Source organism: Capsicum annuum, chromosome 6 (genome assembly GCF_002878395.1).
Source record: "Capsicum annuum cultivar UCD-10X-F1 chromosome 6, UCD10Xv1.1, whole genome shotgun sequence".
Taxonomy (NCBI): Eukaryota; Viridiplantae; Streptophyta; class Magnoliopsida; order Solanales; family Solanaceae; genus Capsicum; species Capsicum annuum.
Window position 1 is genome coordinate 171233173 of NC_061116.1, and position 23487 is coordinate 171256659.

General features: G+C 36.9%; 2 protein-coding genes across 3 annotated transcripts in view; one reads left to right on the top strand and one right to left on the bottom strand.

Annotated features, from left to right (window-relative positions):
• LOC107873011 (aspartic proteinase Asp1) lies at window positions 1–4602 on the top strand. Its single transcript, XM_016719700.2, has 9 exons — window positions 1–404; window positions 2169–2286; window positions 2446–2672; window positions 2886–3119; window positions 3211–3349; window positions 3425–3619; window positions 3703–3775; window positions 4034–4118; window positions 4218–4602. Exons 1-9 carry the CDS (start codon window positions 238–240, stop codon window positions 4330–4332), a joined length of 1353 nt encoding a protein of 450 aa, XP_016575186.2. The 5' UTR covers window positions 1–237; the 3' UTR covers window positions 4333–4602.
• LOC107873012 (kinesin-like protein KIN-7C, mitochondrial) overlaps window positions 4343–23487 on the bottom strand; it is a 24513-nt gene continuing 5368 nt past the window's right edge. Inside the window, exons 5-26 of one of the 2 annotated variants that reach the window (XM_047414965.1) lie at window positions 22453–22518; window positions 22308–22361; window positions 19817–19876; window positions 17419–17497; window positions 16504–16571; window positions 15204–15263; window positions 14910–15014; window positions 14576–14680; window positions 14297–14404; window positions 14058–14201; window positions 13392–13574; window positions 13042–13212; window positions 10746–10982; window positions 9714–9854; window positions 9486–9611; window positions 8437–8487; window positions 8305–8352; window positions 7916–8224; window positions 7122–7844; window positions 6064–6153; window positions 5411–5469; window positions 4343–4661 (exon numbers count right to left, since the gene is read on the bottom strand). In XM_047414965.1, coding sequence (XP_047270921.1) covers window positions 5449–5469; window positions 6064–6153; window positions 7122–7844; window positions 7916–8224; window positions 8305–8352; window positions 8437–8487; window positions 9486–9611; window positions 9714–9854; window positions 10746–10982; window positions 13042–13212; window positions 13392–13574; window positions 14058–14201; window positions 14297–14404; window positions 14576–14680; window positions 14910–15014; window positions 15204–15263; window positions 16504–16571; window positions 17419–17497; window positions 19817–19876; window positions 22308–22361; window positions 22453–22518 — 2949 coding nt within the window. In that variant the 3' untranslated portion in view covers window positions 4343–4661; window positions 5411–5448. Of the gene's footprint in view, window positions 4662–5410; window positions 5470–6063; window positions 6154–7121; window positions 7845–7915; window positions 8225–8304; window positions 8353–8436; window positions 8488–9485; window positions 9612–9713; window positions 9855–10745; window positions 10983–13041; window positions 13213–13391; window positions 13575–14057; window positions 14202–14296; window positions 14405–14575; window positions 14681–14909; window positions 15015–15203; window positions 15264–16503; window positions 16572–17418; window positions 17498–19810; window positions 19877–22307; window positions 22362–22452; window positions 22519–23487 lie in introns of both variants that reach the window. The other variant, XM_047414964.1, reaches the window with a different exon arrangement.

The window sequence follows — 23487 nt, forward strand, 5'->3', positions numbered from 1 at the left end:
GGGCCAAAAAATTATGGCCATTTATCACTTTCCGAATATTTTGTAGAGTGTGCCTGAAAAAAACTTAAATACCAGACACCGAGTTAAAAAAAAAACATTTTAAAGTAAATGTGCATTGACTGCAAGTGTGCAACTCTTTGTTCTCTTTATCCTTGAATTGAACCTTTTCTGCTTACCTTTTTGAGATCAAGAAAGTGCCTTTTTCTTGATTTTGCTCCAACTACTTTTGCCAACAAAATGATGATGAAAGCGCCATTTTTGATACTGTTGGTGTTGCACTTTCTGCTGCCATTCCAAAGCTGCTTCTCTGCTTCTATTAATCTTCCTTTGTGGAAGAAGAAGCAGTTAAAATCTGGTTCCTCCTCTCTTGTGTTCCCTCTTGCTGGAGATGTATATCCTAATGGGTATTCACTTCTTTGTAATGTGATTTTCATGAGCTTTGTTAATTTTGGAATTTTGATTATTTTTAGATTTTTTTTTTATTTTTTTTTAATTGAAGTTCAACAATTTTTGAAGGTTCTGATGGGTATTCACTCATTTTCTTGAATTGTGATGTTCTGTCAATGTGATTTCATGGGGTTCATTTATTTTGGAAATTTTGATTGTCAATGAGTTATTTTCTTGATTGAAGTTCACAAATTCTTGAATTGTACTATCACTTTTTCTTCCATCTGTGTGTTCATTAAATTTGGAATTTTAGTTGTGCTTGAAGTTAACAAATTCTTGAAGGATTCTGTTGTAGCACTATCATTTTTCTCCTAAATTATCATCTATCTCTGTTTTTCATTAAGTTGGGAATTTTGATTTTCAATGAATTCTTTAAAAACTGGCATGTGATTAGGAGCTCACGGGTTGAAGCCGTGGAGACACCTCTTGCAGAAATGCAAGTAAGACCGTGCATAATAGACCCTTGTGAGCTGGCCTTTCCTCGAACCCCGAGCATAGATAAGTTTTTTTTCTTGATTGATGTTCACAGATTCTTGAAAGGCCCTATTGTACTATCATTTTTATGCCAAAGTATCATCTATATGTGTTTTCATTAATTTTGGAATTTAATTGTCTTTTTGAAGTTTTTTTTTTGTTGATTGAAGTTCACATATTCTTGAAAGGTTCTGCTGTAGTATCATTTTTCTTCTAGAGCATGATCCATATGTGTTTTCATTAATTTGGGAATGTTGATTGTCAATGAGTGTTTTTTAAAAGTTTCTGGTAAAGTTGCATGTGATTAGGACGCCATGGGTTCAAACCGTGGAAACAACCTCGTGCAGAAACGTAGGGTAAATCTGTGTATAATAGACCCTTGTGGGTCTGATCTTCCCCGAATCACACACATACTGTGGGCTTCAGTGTACCGATCTACCCTTTTTTAAAATGATTTTTTCGTTAGTTTTTTTTTTCTTGATTGAAGTTCACATATTCTTGAAAGGTTCTGTTATAGTATCATTTTTCCTTCTAAAGTATCGTCAATCACTGTTTTCATTACTTTGGGAATTTTGATTGCCAATGAGTTTTTGTAAAGGTCTGTTTTTCTTGATTGACGTTCACTGATTCTTGAAGGTGCTGTGTATTAAATTAGTACTGGTTTATTGATAAGTCATGGATGTTTGTTTTGTGATAAGGTATTAAATTGTGCTTTTCAGGGGGAAGGGAGATTTAATCATGGTTTTGTGCTGCTTTTCATTATTCTCTTTGTTCCCTCTTCCTTTCGCTAACTGGCAGGTCATTTGCTCCAGTCTTAGCTATATGAAAGGAAATTAAATGAAAGTAATCAAGTATCAGGAGTTGAAGGGAAAGTTGTGACTGATTTGAAAACTTCAAAAGAAGTGCTAAGTGATGGCATTTTGGTGTGTTTACATGACCAACTCAATAGATGGGGAAAAAGAAGAAGAAAAGGCTAAAGTTATTTATTCCCCATTTCATAATGTTAGTAGAAAGAGTTAGACAATACCTAAACAGTGAGAAATAGCAAGTTTTATAGATTAGTCGAGGTGCACGATAGCTGGTCAAGACACCACCATCATAAAAAAAGCTAAAGATTAGAAAAAAAATAAAATTATCTGTATGTTTCAAGATCTGAAATTTACTGTTTCTCTTTCTGAACTTTGAAGTACTCTTAATTTTCTATGCCTGTTCTTTCTTGTAAATCCAGGTGGTCTCTTTTGGTGCAGGTATTATCAGGTGACACTTGAGGTTGGCGAACCCCCCAAACCTTATTTTCTCGATATAGACACTGGTAGTGACCTAACTTGGCTGCAGTGTGATGCACCATGTGCAAAATGCACCCCGGTAAATTACTCCCCTTTCCTTGTCTGTAACTTAAATCTTTAAAGTACATGTCACCCTGAAAGATCATCAATTTGTCTGATCTTCTATACCGATGCACATTCAACCCTTAAGCATTACTCTTTGTTTGTCTTAACATCTGCATGAATATGCGCCTTGCAGGCCCCTCACAGTCTTTATAAGCCACATAAAAATGTTGTCACATGTAAGGATCCTGTATGTACATCCCTTCACTGGCCCGAGAACCATCCTTGTCACGACCCTGATGAGCAATGTGATTATGAGGTTGAATATGCAGATCGTGGTTCATCCTTGGGAGTGCTGGTCAAAGACAAATTTCCACTAAGATTCACCAATGGTAGCATTGTTGTTCCTCGTCTAATATTTGGGTGAGAAACATTTAGAGTACCTATAGTTGACCTTCAGGATTAACTCAAGAGACCTTTCTGTTAATATCACTTGTATTCATTATTAAATATCCGACACTTCTAATCTATGAGCTCCTGACTTAGTCGTCTTACGTATCCTTTGGCACCAACTTCTTGTTTTCCAGTGAAACTTTTTGACTTGCCCAAAAAACTGAATCAAGTCACATTCTACAGTTGTGGTTACAATCAAGAAGTGCCGACTGCTACTCATCCACCTTTTACGGATGGAATTCTTGGTCTTGGCGATGGAAAATCAAGCATTTTATCACAATTGAGTGGCTTGGGTCTCATCAGAAATGTAGTGGGTCACTGTTTAAGTGCGCAAGGTGGAGGGTTTCTTTTCTTCGGTGACGATGTTCTCCCTTCTTCTGGAATTGCTTGGAGACCAATAGAGCAAACATCTTCTGAGTATGTCCTTTGCTATGTTATAAGGTTTGGGTTTGTGTCTGGACCTTTAGAACTTTCTGAACAAGATGTTGATGCATTCCTATGATTTCAGAAAGCACTACTCTTTGGGACGAGCAGAGCTCTTATTTGACAGGCAGGTCACAGGAGTCAAGGATCTTCCAATTATTTTAGACAGTGGAAGTACCTTCAGTTACTTTAGTTCTGAAGCATATAATATTGTGGTATCTTCGGTAAGTTGGGGAAGTGTTATTATAGTCCTAAATGCTTGACTTTCTTTGTGTGGGCTAACAATAATCTGTCTTCAGATAAAGAAAAACATAAACGCAAAGCAGCTGACTGATGCAGCGAATGACAAAAGCCTTCCCATCTGCTGGAGTGGCTCCAAACCCTTCAAATCTGTTAATGACGTCACGGTCTACTTCAAACCATTTACACTGAGTTTCATGAAAGCCAAGAATATTGGGTTCCAGCTTCTGCCCGAGGACTATCTTATTCTTACTGTAAGCACCTTTTCAACTGCTCCCTAGGCATTAAATTATGGTTAGACAATATCAACGACTGACTTATGCTTTCGTTCTCTCAGGAGCATGGTAATATATGCCTGGGCATATTGAATGGTACAGAAGTTGGATTAGGAAATTATAATCTGATTGGAGGTACGAGGTGTTGCTTTTAAAATATACATTCACAAAATCAGTCTGTGCACCCCAGAGACAATGTCCTGGTAAAAGTATCCACACATGTTTGGAGGATTGCTTTGCCATAATATTTTAAAATAATGATGATAAGAGTATCCACAAAATGACGAGAAAATTCAGTTCTTAATCTGCATAATAATCAAGGGGAGCACCAGATTTTGATAAGTCTCTGTGCATCTGATCTTTGCTAATTCTGTTCATTATTTTCATCCACAGATATTTCTCTACTAGACAAAATGGTGATATACGATAATGAGAAAAAACAGATTGGATGGCTTCCAGCAAACTGCAACGAGCTCCCGTATACTTCATAAACTCTATTACTATTTGTTTTCTTGCTTTTCCCATTACTGTAGTTGGTGCATTTTGCTCAGCAGAAACTTTTTCTTTTCATGAACAGCATCAGTCATGATCATGGGGAGGATTGTTATGATGCATACCCTACCAACATAGGCATACACGAAGGGATGTGTCCTGCAAAGTTTGACTCTCTGAAGTGGAAGACTAGAAAATAAGGAGATAAAGTGAAGCAAATGTGGCTTTCACGCCATTTTCTGTAAATGTGTAGAGTAACAAATATAATTGACGAGTCATTGGGAGTACAACTATGTTACTGAAAAGTTCCCTATGACCTATACCACAGATATCGGGTAAATCCCAAATACATACAATAGTACAGGAGTAGCCCACATCACAAGATCATCTCCTAAGTTTTGAATTTTCAGTTAGCTATGCACTTTGGTCCCCCATAGCGTCTGCTGCTTATACAAAGTTTTGTTGGTAAACGATGAGTTAACCATTTCATTTTACATCTGCAATTGAGTTAATGCAATTGGTGTAATACCTGTGAGAAATGGAAACCACCATATCAGATGGATTGAAAACAATTTCTTGAGGATAACATTAAAATATAACAAGATGAAATTGTTAACTCCAGATAGCAATTAAAAAATTTAACAATGAAATCACAGAGTGAGGTATTAGTGGTGTTGAAACAGTTCATCTACAAAAATAAATACCATCAGTGTTGTCTGCGACATTTTTAGCTTCTCGAGATCCCAACCAAGTAAATTTTCTTTTACATCTAATTATGTATTATTTTGCCATTTTAATACAAAAAGAATTGCAACTAATCGTACACTTGATCTAGTGTCTGGATATCTGACTTTTACTTTTATAAAATATGAGCTGATCTAAGTCCACAGTAGTAGAGAAAATTAGTCATATATCTCCACAGACTAGATGTCTCAAACAAATTAAGGTAGAAGCGCATTTCTGAATAGCAAATGAAGATGATGTTTCCGGTCTACTATATTTGGTACCCTGGAAATAGAACCGGGAGGCCAACCTTAACTGAGCACATTTAAGGGTTATAACAGAGAAAATTGCGAAAGAAATCAAACTTTAATCAAGTAACAATGCAATTCATTTTCATGAATGGAGGGTTTTAAAACCATGTTATTATCTTTACCTATGCATTTACTCAATTAATCATGAGGACCAATAACATAGCTATCTCTTCAGCGTAAAGATCATTCAAGACGTTGGAGAACAATTAAGAAAATATATTTGCTCGAGTTGTGGCAAGCTCACCTTAGATGTCAGGGAGTTCAGGAACTCCAAGTCAAATGCTATAGAACATCAACCATGCACTGCAAGTTAGAACAAATTAATGTCAATGTGAGTCCCAAGCGCCAAAAAAAAATAGTTAAATCGTTTTAAAAGTTTTTTCCTGTTACAAAAAAATATTCATTTTAAAATATTTATCCCTTCCAGATTGTGAGGGGAAAACAAGAGGCAAGCCAATGTACTTACAGAGGGCCATTTGAATATGCGAGAAGAAAATCCTAATTGTCCCAACAACCTAATACAACATGCCAATTCATTCACACCTACTACCAGATGTCAATAAAGACCAATTGGAGATCCTCGATATAAATGTGTACTAAGTTCTCTTATATTGCTCATGGAAGGCCAACTTTCCAGGACATGTATAAGTTAGTTCTCTGGTAATCATAAGAAAAGCATCTCTGGGATGTATTGACTGATTTTGTGTGTTCCTCAAAAGCATCCTCTATCATTTCTAGTAGATGCAAGTTCTAATAGTAATTCTTGCAAGAGAGCATGAGTAACACAGCCAATAATTGATCTAAAGATTCTTTAACAGAACCATAAACAAAGTGGAAAAAAGAACATTTCCTGTACAGTCAGTTGATTAATAAATATAGGGCAGGGAGTGCTCTAACCTTTGCACGACAAATCTTGGTAATGGCCTCAACATGAAGGCTCTGCAGCTCTTCAAGTGCATTAATATCCAAGCCATGCAAATCATCACCCTAAAATTCATTAAAAATATGATTATCTTGTAATGTCCAAATAAATGTCAGATTGATGACATTGTGTACTGAGTGACGAGTACAATACACGACAAAACTCCTGAGTCTTTAAGCAAGAAGTAATGCTCATAGTTATTCAAAGTAAAGCGCACAATTTACAGAAAATAAAAGTGATCTGAAAACAAATAGTTAGTTCTTTTAACATGAAAGTTGCTATTCAAATTATTGTTTCGGCATCCAATAAACAACGACGACACTGTTAAGCTTAGAATATTTGAATCAAACACCATTAAAATATAATTGCAACATTCCCACAAAAGATAACCTCGATTAAGAAATTGATTATTACTTTTCAATCAATCAGCCATATAAATAAGTAGGTTACTGCATTTAATTTCATATTTAATTGCTTTAGTAATTCTACTTAGCTAGCTTCAATGCAAGAGTTAGTTTTTATTTGCAAAACATCAGCTTATAAATCAAGAGCGAAGAATAGTAAATAGAGCATGGGACACACGAGAAGGAAAAAAGGAAAACTATTGACATCAAGAAAAAGTAGAAGAAACAAACAGTAGAAAACTATTGACATCAAGAAAAAGTAGAAGAAACAAACAGTAGAGAAGCTCAGAAGCAAAAGAAAGCTGAATAATAGTCATTTGATGAAAGTGTTTATAGTTCACAGAATTAGTTAGCTACAATGTTCACAGAGTTGGTTAGCTGCATTCCAGAATCAGTTGATTGTGCAACTCATGGACAGATCTCTTTAAACTTTGATTCAATGTGAAAAATCCACCCTTCTATCTATAGTTTGTTAAGCAGTTCTTTCTTTTGAGCTCATTAGAACTCTTAATTCCATACTTTGCTCTAAAAACATGGTGAGGTAATAGCAAGACAGTAGCTACTGGAAAAATGCATATTAATCAGAGGCACCAACTTAAATAAGGTGTGGAAATGAGAAAAGAACATACCTTTAACCTTGAAACTAAATCATCTAGTTCCTTGCACCTTTTCCTTTCCTTATGGTAACGAGCCTTCAATTCTTCCGATGTATCTGGAGCAGGAATGTTCTCAAGTGTTTCGCTAACTTTTTTATCTTTGGACAAAGAAATGTCATTTTTTGATTTTGCTTCCAAGATATTAGACACATCCGACCCCTCAAATGAGAGAGTCTGGGGAACAGGACCAGATTTCCTCATCTTCCCAATAAGTGCCCACATACTGGCAAGCTCATTCTCCATATCTTCTTCTCGCCTCTTCGTTTCATCAAGTTGTTTACGCAGTTCACTTTCTATTTTATCTCTCTCATACAATGCAGCAACCAAAGAAGCTTCTCTTTGGTATCGTGAATTCAGTTCTTGCTCCAACTCGACCACTGATAAACAATCTTCTGTCTTCCTAACATGTGCATCAAGCCGACCTCCACCATCACCATTTTGCTTCATATCAAATGAAACAGATCTCTGACAGCAGCTATTTTTGCAAGGCGCATCTTTTTCAGCAGCAAGTCTGGCATTTAGGTAGGAGAGCTTAGTTACCTCTTCAGCTAAATTCCGAAGTTCAACTGCTGCTTCCGCCGCCAGCTCTTTTGCATAAGAAGCTTCCTCGGCTAGCTTTTGATGGTGAATTTCTAATGCTGCCTTCTCCTCAATAATTTGCTTTTTCTCTTGTTTCAGGGACTCCATCTCAGCAGTCTAAGAGGAGGAAAAACATGATATTATATTTACATAATTTACATCAAAAGCTCAATTGAAGAAAAGCTTACCTGTGAAAGAAGCTGAGAATTCAAAAGTGCATCAACACCAGAATCATCGGAGACTTCGTGCACAAATCTTTTATTTGATCTCATATCACCCATTTCCGTATTTTCATTCATAGTTCTCTCTTCATTTGAATGAGCCCCGGACTCCCTTACAAAATTAGCTTCCATAGATCCCTCCGAGTACACTGCAAGTGCAGCAGTGCCATGGTCTGCGTCCTGCTGCTGGCATGTAAATGTTTTTTCTGATAATAAGGAATCAAGTTGTTGCCTCAGCAGAAGGATGGTTTCTTGCATCTCAGAATTCTCCACCATCTTCAGGACCAACGATTTTCATTAGAGTTCAGAAGAATGTAACATCTGAACAACAGATCATAGAAAGACAACAAATCTACCTTCAATTTAAGTTGCTCTTGCAGTACCCTGTTGTCTGCAGATTTAATCTTATCATGAAACAAACTAAATTGAGTTAGTCCAGCAGCACTTTAACTGGGTAGTTAATATTCAAATGATCGAGCTGACCATACCTCCAGCTCAAAAGTCTTTTCATTTAGTTGAGTAGCTAACTTGGATAAAGCCTACATTTAAGTGAAGATCAGAATTCAAATGCCATTATGTGATAAGAAATTAATCATGGTAACAAACTAGGCATGGACCTGGGATGCATCCTGCAACGGAAGGTACTAACAGAAGCTTTTGTTATTCCATCCCTCTTTAACTTTCCTGTTTGGTCTAGGAGTTGGACACCTTTCAATATATAGTGTTAGGATTTCCAAAGGGGTTTAAATGGGTCATGAGCATCTCCAACCATGCCTTAAAATTTCGGGTTGGACGCTCAAACTCTTTACATGATATCAAAGGCAAAAACACTGGTAAGCCCACTTGAATAATCGCTCTCTCTCTCTTTCACTCTGGGATTATCTCTCTCAACTTAGCCCATCAAGCTATTAATAATTCTCCAGGCCCAATCATTAGCTTGTTGAGCTTAATTTTTCTCCTTTATTTCAGACCCGCTGCTGTTGTGCAACATCTGTTCCTAATCGGTTGCTAACAGGTTTCTGAAAGGGTTTAAAAGGCCCTAAACTACTCCATCCATTGCCTTAAGGTCTGGGATTGGATGCTCAGATTCTTTCGATCCAAGGAGTTATACTGGAGATCATTAGGGATTTTATCTGAGGAATTTCTTTGACCTAGATTAAGAGTTTTTGGTAATTTTAGAAACTGCAAGATTCTTCAAGAATGTGCTATAAGAAGAGTATTGCTGAAGATGGAAGTGAAAGATGACAAGAAATGAGCCCAAGATCAAACAAGCCTTCGGAAAGGGATAATTTCTCTCTCAAATTGGGAGACTAGTGGAACCTGCCCAATTATGAACCAAACCAACAAGTGTAAGAAAAGTGAAAGAATAAAGGTTTTATTGGACTTCACGACAACACTCGATGATTCTGGACTTCTATCAATTTAGGCCCATTTGGGATTAGATTCAGGAGGTTCACTAGAAGTATGTATGCTCCTATTAAACTCCCAAGTTTTCAAATAGATTACAAGAAGTTGTGCATATCATTTTTTTCAATACCTGAGATATCTCAATATTGATTGAACCCTGCGGCATCACTTCCACTGATCCAACCATGCGTTGCTCCAGAACACGTATCTGAAGCTTTTTTTCTCTTATTTCATCCTTTAAGTTTCGCATTTGTTCCTAATCATGGGACAAATATATAGGCATGACTACTAATATAAACATTCAATACCCATTACATTTGAAAAATAATATGAAGTTCAATGTTAGTAAATGGCTAACCTGAAGTTGCAAGTCCCCAGGATTCTTGACTGCTTGCTCTGATACTCGCTTAAGAGAACTAACACATAATGCAACCTCTCCAGCAAGCATCTTTACTTGCTCGTGAAGAAGATCCATTTGATCAGTTATAGTGGTCCCCGTCTGCAAAAGAAGATTGAGCATCCTAGCAGAGTTATAAGCAGAGGACAACTGTAAAATCATTATCCATGAAATTGCATACAAGCTGATGGTTTAGCATAAATTAACCTGACAGTGTGCACAAGAACATGATTTTGAAAATCATGACTTAGTCAAACCTGGAAGCCATTGTACATTTCAATTTCTAAGCATCTTTAAACTAAAGTGAAATTTGATCTCACCTCTTAGGCACCATAATAAGTTTATTAAATCAATTTCTTCCAATTAAAAAAAAAAATTCATCAGCTCTCTAAACACAGCCTTCCATCTCAAGCTATTTAAATAAAACACCTTTAAATCCAACTGTTTCAACTGAAGAAAATGCATTCATAACCATGTTATCTAACTCTTCCAGCAGAATATAGATGAGTTTGATGCCTTGTGTCACAGAAAAAATGCCTGAATGCCCTTACAGTTGATGAATATGCTAAGGAGGACAAGAGAGCATGCCTTTTGTCATAGCACATTAAGTGAAGAGAATCAAGGGTAAAATAAGTAGCATAAGAACGGGCAAGAATCATCTTTAAAATTTATAAAAACATAATTTCTATTGAATTAAATTCTTTTGAATAATAAGAGGGAAAACTCAACTGAAGGGGTGGATGCATAGCAGATTTTTTCAGATAACTGCAAGAAACTGGCAGGCTAAAACACAGAATGAATTTACTGGATCAACTATACTTTAAGTAAATTTCATGTTATTGAAGAAACCAGGTGGGACATGTCACCTAATTACATCAAATATCCAAGACAAACTAATTTCTTTAAAAAAAAAATAAAAATGATTTCCAATGTGCTTTTGCTCATTCTCGATGTCGACTGAACAGAAATTAAAACAACAATGGAAGAACTTACTGGTGGAAGCCGACCTCCAGTAGCTGCACTAAACAAATCACCTGCTTGGGTTCTATCTGAAACAAAATCTACTGCTGGAGCATCATCCCCTTTCTTACTAACAGATCTTCGCCGCCCTTCCTTCATATCACTGAATGTAACTCTACTTTGCAATGACTTCAATGAAGATGCAGGGGAACCACTTGCAGAGCTTTCATAATCAGCATTTGGTGATGATCCAGTCACATTTTCAGGCTTCTGCATGATCAACTATTCATTAGTAGGTTATTCTATGAGTCAAATTTCTTCAGTTGATATCATACCAAGACAGTAATCATTAGTATTTTAGAAGAGAGTATTTCTAGAGCAAGGAATAATCATCATAAATTGGCAGAGCTTTTGAAAAAATAACTTCAGAGTAAGAATTATTCTTTGCACAGATCATAGTTGAAGGACAAACACAGGATAAAATTCTGATACTTAGGAGACGACTATTACTGTGCTAATATTGTGTTTTTTCTTTTCCTCTTTTGATCTTTCGTCTAGCTTGTTCAACTCGTGCATGACTAGTGAAGATGGAAGATAGGGAGAGACCAACAGCTCTCAGTCAAATCATACTAGCACATGCTATTGGATTTTCTGCATCTTTCGATTGGATACCCAGAAAAGTGTGCTTATTTGCGTGCTTTGGCTGCTAGGGAGAGATTGACTGCAGAGAATATGACGAAAGGAGAATCTTACATGCTAGTTGGTGCTATATGTTGTAGATGTTTGGAAGATGTAGATAGCCTCTTATTACATTGTCAAGTGGTTACGCTCTTGTGGTGAAAGATCTTGAGTTGGTTGTCAATTTTGCTGAACGAATGACTCTCAGATTAGAGAGTTCTTCCATTAAATAGATTACAACAAACCCAGTGTATTCCCACCTAGAGGTGTCTGGGTAAGATGTACGCAGTCCATACCTTCACCTCTAAAGAAGTAAAAAGGCTGTTTCCGATAGACCCCCGGCTCAAGGCACGAGATACCACACAAACACATAGTAAAGCACAGAACAAGAATGTTTAATTTTATACCCCTAAAGATATGCTATTCCTCTCCCTGAATATCATCTATTCCCAGCTGTAACATCCACGAAGATGAGATATAATGACCCCTAAATATCTCCTATGTCTAAGTATGGAAAGCTAAATCTGTACAGGTATTACATATCTATATTACAACTATTACGATATCCTGATATCAGTAGACGCATAACTGTATGGACATCAATGATCTGTCAATTATGCTTACATCCCCCTCAAATTGATGTCGGTGAATCAAGAATCATCAATTTGCCTACTAGAAACTGATGAAGTTTCCGTGTCTTGGATTTTGTGAACACATCAACCATTTGAAACTCACAAAACACATGCAGAAGAGTAACAGCTCATTTATCTACAGCTTCCTGGATAAAATGACAGTCCACTTCAATGTGCTTAGTCCTTTCATGATAAATCGGGTTGATGGCAATCTGAATGACATTTGTGTTGTGAGCATGGAGAGGAGTAGGATTAGATTGAGGAAATCCAATCTCTGCAAGTAAACGTCGAAACCAACCAATCTCGGAGCAAGCAGCAGACATGACTGATATTTAGATTATGTTGAAGATTTTTAGTCATGATATTGCATCTAGTTCTTCTAAGATATCAAGGAATCTCCAAGAAACATGCACCGACCAGGCAACCCATGATGGAGTGACATGCATGCATGCATACATACATACATAACCCCAAAATGAAAAATTGAAAGACTAATAAAGTCGTAAAAAGTTGATCGACTATTTTGTCCTTCCAAAAATCAAATGAGCTATTCTTTATTAATCTACAAAAATGTAATTTCAAATTATTGTTTTTGATTTTGAAAACAAATTTTTGGTATCAAAATTACAAATGAAGCAATAGTGCTTTGATGCTTTGGACACTCATAGGTCAACAACAATGAATTCAGTGAGGAGTGGGGAGTAAATTTACTCCATTTATTCCACAAAACTTTTAAATTGCCCCTTCACATTAAAACATTAGATTGTCTCTCACGTTTTCTTAATAGAAGAATCTTTTCCACCCACCAACACATATGCCAATTTCTTGTATTCTTAATCTTGCTCTCAATGATTCCCAAATAGAAAACATTCACCTTATATTTTACCAGCTGAAAATCAATGACTGAGATTCACTGTTGCAGTAGCATTAGAAACTTATATCGCACTTGTGACTTGTCATATTCTAACAGGATCTTATACCACATCTATAAAGAGTATGGAGAAACATTAAGAGTTTACTTTTAACTTGAACCAGCCAAGCATTCCTCTCTTCCTGTTTCTTCTGAAATCTTTGACCAATTCATCAAGGTTTATGACACCCTCTCTTCCATCAGCTGATTTTTCGGAATCAATGCTTCCAACATCCTCGTCAATCATGTATTCTCGTTTTCTATCCGGTAAGTAAGCTAGCTGCATGATCAATGAAGATAAAGATGAAAATGATGAGAAAGCTTTATCATCATATGAATACATTCATTCAGCAAAATAAAGTGCTCCATATCTGGTAATATGTCTTCAATACTTGTGTAACACGGTATTATCAGTTAGATTACTAGTCGGCACATCATGTATAAGAAGCTAGTTGCTACCTCATCTTCTCCAAAAGAATGTCTACGTCTATGGCCAGGCTTTTCGTGGATATTAGGTTGCATCGTACTTTTTGTGGAAACTAAGATTAGTTTGGTTAATCTTTGAATCCTTCCCAGCAATGCTGCTTTCGCTTGTTCCTCCTCTTCCAATCGTGATTGTAACTTCACCTGCCCAGCTTCCAACTGCATCACATATAGAAACAAAGAAAAATATAAAGCACTTAAATGGGCATGTGAAATAAGCCGTAATATCCTGGGAAGCTGCCTTTTATTTTCTGTATATAATTTTAAGTGATCACTGCATTTTATTTATGTGTATATCTGTTTGGGATTTCATATAGTATCGTAACAATTTATAAAAAAAAGGTGTTTCCCCAGCAAATTGGTGTACCATCCCTTGCTGCATAATATACACCCTATGGAGAGAGAGAGAGAGAGAGAGAGAGAGAGAGAGAGAGAGAGAGAGAGAGGAATAAGAGCAAGTATTATTCCAATAAGCAAGCAAAACTATTATTGATAAGCTCCTTGTGTCCTAGGTCTACAGGAATCTCTGTTGATACAGACGTGGATCAGTTGGACAAAACAGTTATTGACACGATTTCTATACAAAGGGTTCTCTGGAGCTTCACATTAACAGGTAAGCTGGTGTGTAATGATGTGATGTACCTGGAGCTTCAGATTAACCAGATCATCTTGGCTAGGTCCCGCTTTCTGATTTTCCATAATGCCACGCTTTAGAAGATCAAGCTCTTCCTTCAAACAGGATATTTCTCTCTGATACTTTTTGATGAGAGACTTCTCGTCTATAATCTGAAATGTTAAAAACACATAAGAGGTATGCTTGCAGAGCTAGGATGGTTCCGTTATAGCAACAGAATTTCGCTCCTTATATTTTCCCTCATCACCTTGTTTTGTGATGCTTTTGTTTCCACATGCTTACTTCGATATGCAAATTTCAAGGTGTTGTGTGTCTCCTCTGTGTTGCTGGAGGCTGGTGTTACTGTGCAAATGAGCTTTAGAAACATTCAAAAGAGTGAATCAGTGCTTACATTTTTTTCCCCTTCTTTTGCTGGGGTTAAATGGGGACAGGGGTCCATCCATGCAACTCAAGCTCAGAGGAGAAGATTTGAAAATATCGTAAACAGATGATAAATAGCTGGCATAGCAGATTTACTAAAACTTACAGAAACTCGACCATGTCCACTGAGTGATGATTGCAACAGACGTGTGAGCTTTGAATCTCGATATGGGATGTGGGTGGATTTTTCATCTGTTAATTTAGATATAACCTACATTATTCATTGTTGTGAGTCAATATACAAATTCCAGCACTATACTCCACAAGTAGCAGCTAAATCAATTATTTTGTGCATTCTAACGAAGAATTCAGCATTCAATCTGGGGGAAATGAGAGAGACTGTATGATGCTCAAGGATAGTTTTAAACTAAGAAGAAGTGGAGACATCAAATTAGACAAGGGAAGCCCCCATGAGTAAAAATATGAAAGAAATATCTTACAGTGCCAAGAGTAAGCAAGCTTTTGTTTATGAATGAACCTTCTCTCCTCCTTAACCCAGTTGTCTCAGTCTTGGAACTCTCAGAGCCTGCCAAGTCAATAAGATGCTACAAACAAGATTTGTGTACAGCATGCATGATTAGCATAGTGAAAACAGAAAAATGATAATGCCTAAACACCATAATGACAATATTAGCAAGAAAAATTGTATTTTTACTGAACTATAGGACTTCAACATCAAATAGCCAACAGATATATTTCAAAAAACAGGATTAGACAAAAGTAACACAATCTACCAGTTGTGATAGTGCCACTTCTTCCCCTTGCTTTCCTCTTCGGGGACTGCTTTCAATTGTCTGGCACAGAAAACCACTCGTTAGAACTCCAATATCTACAAAAGCCATGAAGATGTGCAACAGCAATTCAGGATTTCTCCATCAATACCATCTAATTAAAAAAGGGCAGCCCGGTGCACTAAAGCTACCGCTATGCGTGGGTCCGAGGAAGGGCCCCATCACAGGGGTGTATCGTACGCAGCCTTACCTTGCATTTCTGCCAGAGGCTGTTTCCAAGGCTTGAACCCGTGACCTCCTGGTCACATGGAAGCAACTTTACCAGTTACTCCAAGGCTCCCCTTCATCAATACCAACTAATAAAAAACAAAATATTGGAGATGGTGAACAATACTAGGTCTAAATTTAGCAGTGGAACTTGCAAGTTTGGCTTCACAAATCCTATCGAAATTTATGAAATATAGAAATCCTTTCTTGCACTCCTCTGTCCCCAATACATCTAACAAAATGATTTGCTCTTTGAGAATCAAACAAGTGTATCTTTGACCAGAATTTTCTTGAGAGTTTTGATGTTTTACCACCATATGGCACTTCTAACAATGTTCATCTGTTTATGTTTAATTTAAATATCAAACCATGTCCGGCATTCAATTTTGACAGTCCAAAGTTGACTTGAGGAAAATCATTTTGTGACATAAAATGGGAAGACAAAAGGAATACATATAACCTATTGACTATTGAGCATCTATTGTGTAATCGACAACATAATCAACTTCATTCTCAAAATCAAACAGAAGATGAAACATATTTTTTCCTTTTTGAGTCAAAGACAAAGCAACCCAATATCTTAATAAACTCCATAATTTCTGGCTGAGAATCCAACTCTGCAGCTTTAGTCAACTTGCATCTCGATCTTAAGTAAATAAATACATTGAGTTAATTACTTATTTTGTCATTGCCACCAATTTTTAAGTTCCAAAACATATTTTTGAAGTACAAAGGTGGGAACTTCATTGTACTTTCCTAAAACGTGTGCCAGAATTATTCACTTTCAGTTTTGCGTTATTATGTACAAAATGTTCTACTTGCCTCTCTCACTTACCTAGACTGCATTAGTCTTGCACAAAAGTGCGCTCAAACAGTGAGATTATAATCACTAGCTATTGAATATCCAACAACAAACCATTAGTAGACAGATAAATTGTTTAAGCTAGAACACAGCAAAAAGACATCCATGGCCATTTTCTGAACTCAAAGAATACACTAGAAACAGTTTTAAAGGAACAAATGAGATGGCTACTACCAGTGTGAATATTGTATGGCTCCGACTGCTCAGTAAATTAAAGTTGTTGGATCCCACGTGTCTATGCTCTGTTTCAATGTTCCATCAAATCCAAAGATACATGTTAAGAAGTTTGCCTTGGAATCAAGCGAAATAGAGACATATTAGTACTTGGTATACGGCAAGAATGTCAAGCTAATTGATTAGCAAATGAAAGTGACTGCAAAATTTGCTTTTGTTGGAGCTGGCCTGTGTGATGGACACAATCTTTTGGGGGAGAGGTCAATACTTATGCGTACATGTTAAGATAAGTGTAGATGAAACTACAACTGAGCAAATGTTGCAAATTGTTTTGTAAAACATAGCCTAAAATACTTGTACTATACATGAGATGGTTCATACATTGGTTAGAGCAGATTAAACTAGAGAAGTGGATATTTTTCTGAACAGCCTAAAAGCTAAAGGACAAGTCTAGTTAAAACCATAAACCACAGACAGGTGGAAATAACTTAAAACGGCATAGGGAAACCAGGTTCCATTTTATCTAACAAGTGATAATTGACGAAAGATCATAAAAAATGGAACTACAGTCTTTGGAAAGATACAACCTAAAAAAGTGGAGGTGATGGAAACACAAGTATCATGGCATGCTAATTACGGCTCATGGGGACTTCTACTCTATTTTGGTATACCATTTAGACAAACCGTAAATCAAGATGATTTGAGATGCAGTTCTATGCATCCCCTAGACTCTACCTAAGGTATTCTCTTGTGAAACATTTTTATGGTTGTACATATAATCATGACCTGGTCAATAGAATATGATTAATTATAACAAAAAGCATCACAAATTGTTCACTGCAAGAGAGAAACATGGACTTGTAATGATAGCAGTGTCTTCTTTAGTATAAAGAGACGAGAAGGAATCTCTACAACCTTCACCGGACGCTATTAAGGAAAGTGCATGAGCAGGAGACAAAACAACTTCCTCCTTGATCCCTTCAACATAAGTCCCCTGAAATTTTCATCAAATAAATTGTTCGAACTTCGAACAATAAGCAGCTTTCAAGAAAACTAATGGCGTCAAGTAAAAAGAAGTCTCCAATTTCTTAGTAATTAACGAACTGAATTCATAAAAGAAAGCTCCCCTCCACCCTTCTGAACAGAAACCGAATCATGGAAAAGTAAGTTCACATGGAAACAAAATAAAAGAGAATCAACATGAGTTCAAAGACAATTTCGGATCCAAACAACTAAATTCCGTTGTTCTGGCAACTCATGGACTATATTTCCATGCAGATGTTTCATAATCCTCTATAAAGACCATTGAATTTTGAGACAAAAAGGGAACAACCAAACAACCCAAACTAAAACATACGATGCTGTGATTTCTTTCATTCCTCCTCTATAAAAAGTAATCCAAATTGAAAATAACTTCATGATGATCATGGCTGATATAAGAGCCAGTCATACTAAGTACACTGTATACGTGCTTTATCAATCCCTTCACGTCTTTTATTCGTAAATTACACATTGACTCGCTGCACTATGTAATCAATTTTGTTTTTCCAGAAATGTCATTACATTTGTTGGCCTCCAATCACATCATGTGTAAGTCCCCCCTTTCCCCCCCCCCCCACCCCCCACCCACCCCAAAAAAAAAGGGCAGCTTGGTGCACTAAAGCTCCCACTATGTAAAGGCTCCGAGGAAGGCCTGACCACAAAGGTCTATTGTACGCAGCCTTACCACATTTCTGCCAGAGATTGTTTCCAAGGCTTGAACCCATGACCTCCTGGGCATCAACTTTATCGGTTACTCCAAGGCTCCCCTTCCTGGTGTAAGTCTCCAAGAAACTTCAAAAACAAAAAAACTTGACCAAAATCCCCGAGAACTGATTTAAGCTGTCATACAAAGTGTTAAAAATGAATCTTGAGCCTAATTCAGCCTGACAAGCTAGCTAATAAAGTGAGAATTGCCCAAGACCATATAAGATAACAACAGTCTATTCTCCAATGTGACACAATTAAAACCCTCTACTCCCAAAAGCTGGATATCTAGACCATGAACAACATAACATGGAGACTCACAATTGGGTAAACCAACAGGGATTAGTTTGACTCTAAACTTTAGGCCAATTAGTGGAATAGCTTAGAACCATTTAAACCTATTCGGAAACCATTACACAACTGATAAGGGACAATTGTAGCATTCCCTGACAATCTTGCAGCACGTGTAACTCAATTCTAGGGCTTACACGTGGATTTGATTTTGTTTCGACTTTCTTTTGCTTTTTGTTTTTTCGTTAAGTAGAAGAGGGGAGGCTCAACAAGAGTGGGCCTTAGAGTACAGAGACTGATTGGGCTCAACAAGCTAATGAGCAAGCCTTGAGCAATGTTATCGGCTCAATTGGCTAAATTAGGAGAGAGATAGAGAAGCCCATAGCAGCTTAATGGGCTGACTGAGGAAAGAAGCCTAAGAGTGATAGAATATAAATAGAGAAAGTAAGTTTGAAATAAGCTCATCAAAATCTGCCTTTAAAATCTTAGGTCCCTCTCAATCCCATAAGCTACCTCATGAGAGAGGGTTGCCCAGGATCATATAAGGGGAAATATGGAACAACAGACACAAGAAATTGGAATCATGCATACAATGTAAACCTAAACTAACAGCAAAGAATGGAAAGAGTACCATAAGCACCTACTACATGACCATGTCAAAATGTCTAAAAAATTTAGACTAGAGTAGAATGAAATCTTCTGTTCTAGGGTGTCACATGGCACAAAGATCCATTACAAATGTTTGGTAAAGTTACCATTAACCAGATTATATACATAGAAGCTCAACTTCTAGGGAGTAGCATGTTCTAAGACATAATAGAAGAACCTAAATACCTAATGCATATTATTAATAGAGAACAAAAGGCTGAATTCAATTCTCTGAAGCGACAACCTCGACGCGACCTACTCCTACAGCAGCTGTAGTAATTACAGGGAATCAAAGCTCACAAACACGAGCTCTTGCTACTATTATTCTTATCCTTTGGCTTTTGTTGTTAAGTGGAAAACTATAACTTGTAACAGTGATTATCTCCTAATTTGGCGTGTACAAGTTAGTTTGAGTAGGAAATACTACCAGGATTAGGCTGTACAGCTGAATAGTCAGCTTCAGTTTTGTTTTGTAACTGCTTTTTTGGGATGAAATAAAATTCAACTTTCAACCCGGGGCCACTAACGGCAACATAAAACAAGATTTTAAGAAAGCTTATTATATAATTAAACAATTGAAGTAAACTTGTACAAAGAAAACCATGAACATGCATGCACTCACACGAACCTGAGCATCTTCTCGAACCCTTAGATTCTGCCCTGTTGGATCAAGCAAATCATTGATGACCTAAAATAAACATAAAGTCAATTTCAATGCATTGGTATTGAACCCTAAAATAAGAAATGAATACGGCATTGTATACCAATATCCTGAGTTTTCGATGTTAATTTTCTAATTGGTTCAAAGTGCAGCATGGAACCGTTTAACAAGTGCTTATTTGAGCAGCTTATCACCTTGATGTTTGATCATTTATACCCCTTTGCTGCAGCTTATACCACTTTGATGTGTTAAGCTTATTAGTTTATCAGAACCACGAGCTACAAGCAAGTCAAATGCTGCTTCTGTTTCCAGCTCATAGCTGGGACTAACCAGCTTATCTTGTGGCAATTTTGACAAGCATAAAACTGGTTTATTCAACTAGCAGACTGATCACTTAAATGTAGTCTACTAAACTTAAACCAGTTTTGGAGAACATAAAACTAGAACTCACTCAAAAAGTAATTGAGCAGATAACACTTGTAAACTTGAGAGACTTAAAGTAAGTTATAAAGGCAGTAAGTAAGGACTCTAATTTAAAAATATATCAAAACACATACACTAAATGTTGTATCTGTGTGTTGAAGGAGCAAGATTCAGGATCAGTATGCAAGCTTCTCATGAAGCCTTTAGGCTCAATGAAAGTTTTTGTAAAGAAAATGGATCTAGGACCTAACTCAACCCAAACTAGCTCATGAGGTGAGGACAGTCCAAAACCATACAAGGAGACAACAGTGAATTCCTTCAACCAATGTTGGACACGTAACACGCCTCGGCATGCCCAGTTATGGGCATGACGGGCATAGACAACATTACATGGGAGCTCAACATTGGGTAAACCAAGAATTTGGATGAATCCAACTTTGGTACCAGGTAATGAAAATGGACATTGATGCTAACTTAGCCCTAAAAGCTTAGCTCATGGGGTGAGGATTGCCAAGACCATATAAGGAGACAATAGCCTATTTTCTCAATAGGTCACCTAGAAATTTCAAAGCAACTAAGAATTTTAATTAACATTACCAAATTGAGAGAAGTGAGAACATTTAATTCATTTGGATTTTGATGGCATTTTCTACTTCGGGTCATTTTCAAATAACAACATATACTAATTCAACATTTTAATGATTGACGTGCAAGTAGATGACACAAAATGAGCTTGCCGACCTTTTGTTGATTATGATTTTAACATTTTTATACCAGATCTACTTTCAAATTTTCAAAACACAAAGAAGAGGTCGGGGATTAGGGTAGAAGGCTAGTAAGTAGTTGAGCGTCGGGGTCCTTGGGGACAATTTAGTAGTCCTGTAGTCTCTTATTCTTTATTGTGTATTGCTTCATTTGCTTTGTATCTTGCTATTTTGTTGTCATATTATTCTTGCAATTCTGTTTCTAAAACTTTTCTTTTGAGCCAAAGGTCTATCGGAAACAACCTCTCTACTCCAAAAAGATACAGGTAAGGTTTGCATACGTCATATCCACCCCAAAACCCACGTGTAATCCCACTGGTTCTGTTGTATTGCTGCAAAGAAGGGGATAAAATCAAAGTTGTGGGTTTCCTTTCTCTGAAATAGGGTAAGTAGAGTTCCCTCACAAATTAATGGTCAGCGAAGCCAGCTCAAAAACTCATTGTTTAGACACTAAGCTATTATGTAAAGACAGGCTGCCAGCAGCATCGTACTCAACCATCTCTTCATTAGATACCATTAGCTGCTGCAGAGCAGAGGTCCCCAGACCCCAAGCAAGTGTAAAGTCCCAATCTGACTCCTCGTGCTTTTAGCACTGGCATCTCTATATGTGTGCTTTATTCATTCTTTCCGTACAATTGCCCCAGGGAATAGATTGTTGTTCACCTACTGGACAATTTCTTAAAGCTACTGTTTAGAACTGAAGCTTGAGGTCGCCTGAGCATTTCAATTCACTAATTCAAAGTTCTACACATGGTGGTTTGCAATGTGTACCAATTTTTATTTTTTTTCAAATCATTAATTCAAAATTCTACACATAGTGCTTGCAACATGAAAGAGGTTGTTCCTTTTACCCAATGTCTAAAGGCCCTAAACTCATTCTGGTTGGATATGGTGATGACGATAGGATACAAAATAGAGATATATACCTCCAGAAGGTAAAGTCAGAGCACAAATTTAACAGTATAACCCACTTTTCAGTATATATGCCACTCATACTAAAGAATATTACACCTGTGTTTCCCGCCTTTGAAGTAAAAAAAAAAAAAAAATGAGCCAACTGGTATTAGAGCAGCTCTAAGTACAAGACATGAATTCAACCAACCACACAGAGCTCCTCAAGGTCTGCAGTTCTTTTATCTTAACTCAATTCTATCTCTCTCTGAGAGTAAGTACGTTAAATGTTGTTTTGATCAGAATGGAAAAAAGATTGGAGCGTGAGCTACACATAGATCAAATTAATGACTAGAGGAAAATGTCAAATCATGCCTTACCTCATTGTATATTTCAAGATAGGAGACGCGAAGGAGAAACTCCCGCTCAGGTGTCTGATAAAAATACATTTGAAAGTCAGCTATAAACCATGAAATGATCTCTAACTACAGAACCAATTTTTGCAAAGCTGTGAAAGCTAGGTACCTCCTGTATAATGCCAAAGACATCCTTCACCGCTAGTGGAATAATACCAGGAGACTTTTGCTCTCCCTATAAAACATGACAAAAACTTGGTCGAATGTTTCAGATGGAAAGGGATATATCTCTGCTCAACTTGACCGTGGAGCTAACAATAACTCTTACAATCAAGAACCAGCACATAAAATCAACATCAAGAGTTAACGTTTGTGTATTAACACCACTTGATTGAAAAGGCATTCTGCATGAAAATAATACAACCCTCTTGTCCAGTAAAACTTTTCCTTGATATTTCTTCTAGATAAGGCTTCGTATAGAGTCAAAATGTTCACTCACCATAAATTAGGCACCCACCTCTCACCAAAGAAATCATTTTGATAGTTTATGCTGACAATAATGATAACAGGCAATGCTAATAAAAATTATCCGAGATTAAATCCTATTCAGCTAAGAAGTTTGAAAAAAAATCTAGGCCTTCGAAATAATTCCTTTGAATGATGGTGGCAAGATGAAAAGAGTAGTTTATCTTCTTCAGATGCTTCTTGCAAGCTTTTCTTTTTAGCTGCTGGAAGTTTTTCATGAGTTATGCCTTCCCCAGTTGAGTTCCCCCAAACACTTTGCATGCTCTATGGTAGCTTTTCTTTTTAAATTTTAACAACTTAAATTTCCAGCAATTACATTGCTATTTCAGTGACATCTCTGATTGTTTCTAGCACTCTGAGGTTCAGTTGGATTCTGCAGTGCACCAGTTCAGTTTTCCCGGAATTTTTTCAAGCAAAATCTGATTCTATTCTCTGAAACATACCATCGGCTATATTTTGTGGTTTTTTCATAATGTTTGGTTTGAATTTTCTTCAATGCAACCATGTTTTTTGGGTTTGATGTGTCTGGTTTCAAAAATGCAGGATTTAGCTATTCAAGTCTCATAATTAATTTGGGAACCTTAATGGAAGTTCAAACTATTTAGCTTGGGCTTCCGCAGTTGATTGAGAGAAGGATCGATGACCTGAATGGCACAATTTGTCGGAGGAAACGCCCATG

Bases quoted from the DNA above. Each gene is read 5' to 3' on its own strand.
- LOC107873011 (XM_016719700.2), top strand. From the start codon at position 238: ATGATGATGAAAGCGCCATTTTTGATACTGTTGGTGTTGCACTTTCTG. The intron at 2,287-2,445 runs GTAAATTACTCC...TGCGCCTTGCAG, and splicing joins CATGTGCAAAATGCACCCCG to GCCCCTCACAGTCTTTATAA. The intron at 3,620-3,702 runs GTAAGCACCTTT...TCGTTCTCTCAG, and splicing joins AGGACTATCTTATTCTTACT to GAGCATGGTAATATATGCCT.